The sequence below is a fragment of the Crocodylus porosus genome, unplaced genomic scaffold, assembly GCF_001723895.1.
Source record: "Crocodylus porosus isolate Cpor-Errol unplaced genomic scaffold, CroPor_comp1, whole genome shotgun sequence".
Lineage (NCBI taxonomy): Eukaryota > Metazoa > Chordata > Crocodylia > Crocodylidae > Crocodylus > Crocodylus porosus.
The window spans coordinates 69,146,840-69,155,778 of NW_017728943.1; the positions used below are offsets into that span (position 1 = coordinate 69,146,840).

Sequence of the window (8,939 nt, forward strand, 5' to 3'; positions counted from 1 at the left end):
GTTGCAGATTTGGCTTTCCTGGTTTGCTCCCTGCAGGACCGGACCAGTGCAGAATAATCCTCCTTGGAGATGAATCCCATCCTCCATCCTTTGTAGGCTTTTCTTTTTAGCCTTAGGTCTGCCAGGTCCCTGGAGAGCCAGGGGGGCTGCTGTGCCCTCTTGCTGCCTTTCCTTTGAGATGGAATATACTTAGCTTGTGCATTGAGGATCGCTCCCTAGAATTCACTCTTCTTGAACTCCCCTCTCCCTGGGGTCATGGTCCCTTAGGGCCTGACTGACAAGCCTCCTGAGCTTGTCAAAGGACTTCCGTGTTGCTGACTGACTTGCCATCTTTACGGCAGATGGTGAAGATGATGACAATAGACAAAAATCCCAGCCTTGCTCACGTAAGAAAACAAGACAAGGAAGCAAAATGCTTCACCCTTCTGAAAGAGTAAACAATAAGGACTCTAAATGCCTATTAAAGCATTTTTGGCAGCAGTCTTTCCAATCAGGTGTTACGTGTTAAATTAAAGTCCTGCCCACCTACTGAATTGCATATACCATTCCAGATATTTTGTGTTTGTATTTTACAGTTATTTTTTGCTGAAGTTCTAGAAGCTAGTTATTAAGAGGTTACCCAAAAAGAAAAATCTTGGTTATAAAAGACTCTGCAGTATTGAATGTTTTACAATCTGGCCAACAGAGCATCTGCCATCTCTGATGATAGCAAACATTGTGTCACAGTACTGTATAATTCAAGGGAGAAGAAAAACAGAAGCCCCTTACCTATGACACCCAAAAACCCCTGGCCTTGCATTAGTGTCAATGGGCCTTATAGGTGATCAGTGCTTTAGACCCCCACAGGATTGAACAAATACTATCAGTTACCTTTTGATCTTCTGTGAATTCTGAATTATTGTGTTGAGATTGGGCCTCTTTCTGTAGATGTCGTGCTAATCTGGATGAGGGAAAAGAAAAAAGGAAAGTATTTTGGTAAACTAGGGACAACACAAAGAATCCCACCATGCAGCATGCAGACACCAGTGCCAGCTGCAAACCACTTACATAGCTCAAGTGCTACGTATTGTCATATTCCATCTCTGTATCACACCATAAAACCCCCTTAATGCGGAAATAATAGTAGTTACATTGTTACCCTAAAGACGGTGAACTTCCTGAAAGGTTACATGGAAAGGAAGATTGCATTTTTCCAAAGTAGAGACAAGAGAGCTGAAAACAAGTCTCTGAAAACATTTTCTAAATATTTTTCTTCAGAAATCCAGGTCTTTTTTACATTGGAGGATGTTTTAGTGTTGGTAATTCTCCAGTCAGTAGATCACATCGCAAGAATCAAAATAATGATTTTAATCTAACTTTATTAAATACACATTGAACTTCAAACAAACAGATTCTGGAGAAAAGAGATCTCTACGAGATTGAACCCAGCCACTCCTTCATTTAAAAGGAAGATTATTGGGACACCACATCTTCCAGCAAAATTTGACTCTCTCCAGTGTAATTATTTTAAAGAAAACCTTGCCCCTTCATGAAATACAAGACGGCACACAATAGTTTTCATGTGTACCAAAAAACCCCCACATCTTTCAGGCCTCCTAAAAAAAATTAGAATGAGCTCAGTGTCAAAGAGTTATTTTACCCATGCCACTGTTTAAGGGACCAACAAATGATGTAAGGCAGTGGTTCTCAACCTTTGGTACCTTACGTACCACCTGCCAATCAATGCAGAAAAAGTGAAACCAGAAGTCCCACCATGGCACTTCCGGTTTTGCTGCCACGAGCAGAGTCCCACTTTTTTCCTCTTGGACCCGGCCTGGGGCAAAGCAGCCCATGTGAAAGCCCTGGCGCACTAGACGTGGCAGCAGCTGGAACTTCCAGCCTGAACAGGCAAAGATGCCTCCAACCTGCCAGGCAGGGGGCAGGCCAAACTCAAAACACAGCACCCGCATGTCCCCTGCCCGTGTCTCGCGTACCCCTAGGCGTATGCGTACCACAGGCTGAGAAACACTGATGTAAGGGACATCTTCTCATGTAGAAAAGACATATTTGGGATTATTCCCGAAAGGACTCAAGAGTGGATGTCTAGTAAAAACACGGTCTCAGAATTTGCTCCTGACCACCAGTGATCTGTCCAAGGTATCACAGTGAAATCACTTAGCCTCCTGCACCTCAGCTTCCCCCATTTTTGCAGCTTTTACTGTTGCTTAAACATCAGGTAATACAACAGGTTTAATAGAAGCTTCAAGCAAAAACAACAGACCACGGACAGGGACAACTGCATGTGCCAGGTCCCCCAAATGCATTCTGGAAGGCTTTTAATCAAACCTCAGCATCTACAACCATAAATGAGCATGCTTGGCAGAGGCTAGCATAATGAGCAGGGATGAACTGGACACTGGGAGACAGCTGCTGATAGACGACTTGACTTGTCCAAGATGTCACTCAAACTTTTCTGTGCTTCATCCTTCATTCTCAGATGGGGAAAACTATTCTTTAGCATTGCTTAAAACACTCTGAGCTACATCTGAAGAAGTTACTGAATGAATGGACAATATGCATTTATTTGGCTCATCACAGTTTATTGAACCTTTATTGGTTTAAATGCACAATTTTCTTTACTAAACTATTATAGTAGAGCTTAAAAGCTGATGGTTTACTGTGAACAAGTAGGTGGCATTAAGAGGGCTAATCAAAGTACCAAAAAGGTAGAGCTAGCCAAGCAAGGAAAAGAACACTTAAAAGCAGGGATCCTGTTTTTCTCCAATTAAAAAAATCCCCAATTTTCTGTTAAAAAAGGTAACCCCAAATCCACATTTTTCTGGGATTTAAATGAAATCCCACTAATATAGATACAGATATGTTTCATTTTAACTCACAAAAAGGGTGGATTTGGGGTTACTTTTTGTAACTGAAAATAGGGGATTTTTTAAAATCAGAGAAAACCAGAATTCCTGCTTGCAAGAGATTTTTCAGGGAATCTCAGGCTTAGCCTTGACAAACTAGGCAATCTGTCTTGGGCTTGTTCATACTTTGGTTTCTGCTGTACTCAAATCAAAAACATACCAACCAAATGCCTCTCACTTCCCAAATACTTTAACCATACCTACTAAGTCTAACTTACATGTGTAACTAAGTCTAAGTGGCTGCACCATACTTACAGTGAGAAACTAAGGCTAGACTTTAATTTCTTACCAGTGCCTTACCACCCAAATAATTAGATACTTTGCCTACAGACAAGAAAGCAAGTCAAAATACTACACACAAAGAACAAACTAGTTAGAGACAATACAATACAGTTAAGATACAATACTAAAAAAGAAAGCAGAAAAAAACCCAGTTACATGATAGAAAGCATCTCTTTTTAAATGGTAACATTAAATAAGCAACAGCTTAACCCGATTTTCCCGTTCCCATTTTGAGAATGTCTGTGAAATGCTACACACCCTGATCAGCTGCAGAAGTAAGAAATAATGCAATGCTCAGATGCCATACTTCAGTACTTGGCAACGGCAGCTGCATTCTGAAAGAAAAACTAGGCATTTTTTGATTTGTAGGATATCACATCGTGCCCAGGCATCAGACTGACAGCACAGAAGACCTGTGCTCACATAACATGTAAAGAAGCAGACTTTCCCAAGCTCCACCAACTCCGAAAGAACTGCTTCCTGGAGTTGAGAAGGCAACCCCATCTACATGGCCCCGGAAAAACTGGAATGTCTTTCATTAGGCCGCTAATATGAACTTTATCACAGCCAACATTTTTCAGTCTTGACAGTGAGCCAAGGGTAAAGTCCTAAATCCCATTACCAATCATCTTTAGTCAGTGCTCCCTCAGCCCCCAGATTTTCCTTCATATCAGAGGGAACAGTGCCGGTTTTCCTTTCTTTGGAAGAAATTAGAGGGAAATTTGACATGCCAGGGTTAAGGGAGCATCTGGCTAACCACCTGAAAAATTCTCCTTTACAAATCTGAATAGTCCATGTTTCTCCAAGAACAACACCAACAAAAATTCAGAACCAGCTCATTTAACTACTTTTTAGTAAGCTTTTGGTCATATACTCCAGGACTGGAAAATAGCACACAGCAATTCTAAGCATCTCATCACTAGGGATATGCCAGTACTGTCAAAGCACAGAAAAGACAGAAGGGAGAACAGGAACACTGAAGGGACTGATGTACTAGCAGTGATTAAGGGTTTAGCTTGTCAAGGGGCTTTGCTACTTGCAAGGTATCTAGTGTGTCAACACATAATGATTTGACTAGGACTAGACAGTTCTTAGAGCTTGATTCTGAGAATATTGCTAAGGAAAAAAATGTGTGGAATAAAGAAACCCACAACTTATAAGGAGAATAAGTATGACAGAGTACTGCAATGTTCTGCCATTAAGTCTACCTTTTCGCCCTCCAAAAGAAATATTAATAACAGAAAATAAAAGTGATTACACTTGATTTATAAGTGGGATCAACCTATAATCAGGTTTCCCATAGTCTTGATTTGCTGCGATATTTTTGTACATGCAATAAAAATACCACAGAAGAATTCCTTTTTTCTACTAGTTTTTACTTTAGTACTTTCAGTGCATTTAACCCTTGGTTATTTTATTCTCTGGTGGAATTCTGCAAGAGCAATAGCTGTAAAGATCTTTATAGTTTAGTTATCAACATACTCAGGGAAACAGTTACTTTCCCTTAAATTTAACCTGAACATATTGTTCTGATTATAAGTTGATGCTATATGGTATTTATTTATGGTAGCATGATGGGGTAATTAGAAGTAATGGGATGAAACCAACTACTAACAGGAGAGACAAGATTTCTGCAAGTGAGAGCTCTGTCTATGTGGAATTCTTTCATAGTATTTGAAAACAGACTCTAGGAAATAGATCGGGGAGGGCAAAATACAGCCTATGGGCAGCATGCAGCCCGCCAGGCACTTCTTACCCATGGACACCAGCCAATTATTTGTGCCCCACCCAGCCCTTCCACCCACTAGGATGGGAGCGAGGGGCCGACATATATACACTCCTGCTTCCCAACATACCCTATGGGATCAGGCTCTTATCCTCTTGGGTGGAAGGGCCCAGCCAGCAGAAGCTTCCGGCCAGGGCTACTGCTGCTGCAGCAGCCCCCAGGGACCTGCTCTACTTCCCCAGCATCCCACTCACTTTAGGCAGCAAGCAGGGAAGCGGTGGGGAAGAGGAGCTGCAATTGGGCAGGGGCAGGGAACAAGGGGCTGAGGGAGGTGGCAGCACAGAGCTTCAGTCCCAGTGCCACAGGAGCTCAGGAACTGCACATGCATGGTGCACAGCCCCCATGATAGAGGCGTGTGCAGCGCTGGCCAAAGCTGGGGGCTACACGCCATGGGAGGAAGGGTGCAGGGGGTCCACAACCCCTCCCCACAGTCCCTCACACCCCACAAAAGCCACACATTCACACCCTGTCCCCTCAACTCCCCAAATATACATACACACCGCAACAACATCCCCCCCCCACACAATGCATAATAACTAAAAAATAAAGTCTTACTCTTATATAATCACCTCTGTATACACTATGCAAACACAAATCATGACAAAAATTAGGGGTCCACCCATAAAGTTTTTTTGGGCCAATACCAATGGCCAATTATCAGTGAGCGATATCGGTTGATACCGATCCAATTGTCAATATGCATCCTGGCAGCTTGAAGAGCAGCAACCAGATGGTAAGACAGTTGGGGGCAAGGGTCGAGGAGGTAAGGGGGGGGGGCAGACTGAGGACCCCACAGTGAAGCTGGGAGTGAGGCTGGGGCAGGCACTACCCAGCCAGGGTGGGGCAGGCATGGGACAGAGCCATGAGTGGCTCATCCAAGGGGGCTCCTGCCACTCTGCACATTACTGGGGAAGGCATGGGGTAGTACATGCCCCCCCGATCTGTGTGCGGGGCAAGGGTGGGCTGCCTCCAGCAAGGGTGGAGGTTGGTCTGGGGCTGTGCTCGGGGCAAGTGGCAGTGGTGCTGGGACAGGAGCAACAGCGGTGGCTACAGCAAATTCTAGGGTTGTAACCCATGCCATAGCCCCCTCCTCCCATTACTGCTACTCACCCTGAGCACAGCCCCAGCCCAACCCACCCCCCAACCAGGAAGAGCCTAACACTGCCCCCGGCCCCAGTCTGCAGCAGCAGCCTGCCTTCATCCAGCACCCAGATCCACGGGGTACATAGTCCCCATGCCTTCCCCGGGGGTGCACACAATGGCAGAAGCCCATGCCATGCCTCCCTGGCGAGCCACTCCGTCCTGTGCACTGCCCAGCCCTGGCTAGGCAGCATCTGCCCCTGTCCGGGCCCCACTTCCTCCCTCACCACAGAGGCCTTGATCTGTTCCCCGACCCCTTCCCCAGCTATAGACTTTTCTGGCAGTCGCTGCTCTCCAAGCTGCTGGTTTGCACTCCTGGCTGTGTGCATGTTGCAGCTGCGTATGAGCATGTGGCATTTATTGGCGACATTATTGGCCATATCAACCAAAAAAAGCCGACTGCCAATCAAGTGAATTTTCCTTTTATTGGTGCAGATACAATATGGACAAATGTACTGGTGCACCTCTAACAAAAATATTTTTTGTAATAAAATTAAAATAGGCTATAGTAGGTGTTTGGCTTTTATGTACGATTTGGATTTTTTTCTGGTTCCAAGATGGCAACCCTCCTCTCTCAAAAGGAGTATTTTCAGGGGGTAAGGTGAGGGACTTCCAGTGGCACAGGTCAGTGGTTAAGGGCAGAACTTCCAGTCCCAAGAAGGCAACCAGGGGCGATGCTACCCATGCAGCCCTCAACAGCTCACTATATCTCATTAAGTGGCCCTCCAGCCAAAACAACTGCCCACCCCTGGAATAGAGTGACTGACAAAATAGGTCTTTTTCTCCCTAACTTTTATGATTTCGCACGAGGTTGCAGCTCACATGGAAATTAAAAAATTAACATTACAACTCCTAAGGACTGGATTCTCACAAAGTGCCTTCAAATCCTTGAATCACAAAAATGCATTCTTGTTGGATTTGGGGAACTATATTCTGAATAGCACCAAAATGCCAACCTCTCTGCTTGCTCCATTTTAAGAGGACAGTTTGGGGTGGCTTGGGACTATTATCATATTATGCTACTCTGGGTAAATTGGGAAACTAATGTCCTTTATAACCTGCAGTCACTTGCACAAACAATTTTTTTTTTTAAATTTGCTCTAAGCTCTACTGCCTGCAAAGGAGAATAGGGTAGTGAAAAACCAGCAAATGACTTATAGAAAGATTCAGAATCACCTAACACTTTTTACAAGGGACAGAGGTCTAGGAGTAAAGCAGCTGGTACAGCAGGTAGTAACTACACAGTCTCTACTGTCGGAGACTAAACACAGGGAGGGATTGGCTGATAATGTATTGACTACGTTAGCTCACATTTGCTGCTGTAATCACCACATCCTGAGCTGAGACTCCACCCATCATCACCAAGGAGAGGGGAGTATCAAGGGGTTGAACTGGAAAGGAACACTAAGCAAATGGCCCAAGAAAGTAAAACAAAGCTAAGAAACAGCTTGAGAGAGAACCCATGGGAAGAACTCCCATTTCCTTGCAGCAAGGAAAAAGAAAACTAAACAAACGCAACTCCTGTAGCAGTTGTCGCAACTCCCTGTAAATAAAGCAGCACCAAAACAGAAACAATATCCAGCATTCCTCTAGCTCCTTCCACCTGGTATCTTGCTCTATTAAATGAATCCAGCTTGATATCACTTGTGAAGTAAACATTATAACAAAAAGGACAGAAAGAGATTATGCAATTTGCCACTGGGGAATTTTGTAGGGTCAGGAAAAGAATCTTGACAAGTAAAAAGCCCAGCAAGCAGACACACAAAACTGGAGCAGCTACAACATGCATGCTTAGGTCTTCAGCATTACTACTGTAAGTGAAGGAAGCCAGTGCAAAGCATTTATAGAGCTCCTGAAGGAACAAAGCCTGACCTCTCTGGGCGCATCCACACATAGAAGCACACGTGCTTGCAGCAGCTCAAATAGAAGTGGTGCAAATTTGAACCGGAACTTTTTGCCTCAGCACACGTGCTTGAACATGCGCTTTGTTGGCTTCTTGATGGAAGGTGCAACAAAGTCATAACCCCACAAGGCACTGGTATTACCACCTATTAGGAAGAAAGGGAAGGACGGCAAAGAAAAACCTAAGTGATTTACTCAGAGGCTGGACTAGAACCCAGGGCTGCACTCAGTGCCATGTGTTAACCAGTGTGAGGAAATGTTATATGTACAGTAGTATTGAATAGTAGCAATGTTTTATAGGGAATGTGTCACCATAGCTGCTAGGCAATATGCCACTCAAAACAGGCAGCGTGAGAACCATTTGTGCTGGTAGAAATGTTAGCACAACCATATTTGTCAAAAATATTAAAAAGAAAAGAAAATATTAATCCAAATAAATGCATCTGGCACCACTCTAAACTTGCTCTAGTTGGACTGGCCAGGAGAGAGATTCCAGAGATCATTATCTTTAGAGAAGGTCCAGATCACAGTCCACAAGTTTTCCAGCCAGTCTGAACTGTCATGATGCTTCAGAGGGTACGTCCAGACGAACGCACATGCACCTCCTGCCCCATCTCAAACCCCTTTGAGATGGGGCGAGGGGCACGTGCGGGAACAAAAAAAATGTTCCCTGTGCTGCAAGTTTGCAGCACAGGGAGAAAATTAGACCCCTGGGGTCTAAAAAACCCTAAGTTTAAAAAAGCGGGGCAGGGCACAGTCCAGGACCATGCCCTGAGGCAACCGGAGGCTGGGTCCTCCACAGAGACACTCTGGCTGCCAGAGCATCTCTGTGGTTGGCTCCTTGCCCTGGTGCTGAACACTCGGCCTGCCAAACCACATGTTCAGTACCAGGGCTCCAGTGCTGGTAAACAAGGGGTTGGGGGGGG

General features: G+C 44.6%; 1 protein-coding gene across 2 annotated transcripts in view; it reads right to left on the minus strand.

Annotated features, from left to right (window-relative positions):
* The window catches only part of AIDA (axin interactor, dorsalization associated), a 52,402-nt gene that overhangs the window by 39,136 nt on the left and 4,327 nt on the right, over window positions 1–8,939 (minus strand). For both annotated transcript variants that reach the window (XM_019549519.1, XM_019549518.1), the window contains exon 2: window positions 871–940. In XM_019549519.1, coding sequence (XP_019405064.1) covers window positions 871–940 — 70 coding nt within the window. The remainder of the gene's footprint in view (window positions 1–870; window positions 941–8,939) is intronic.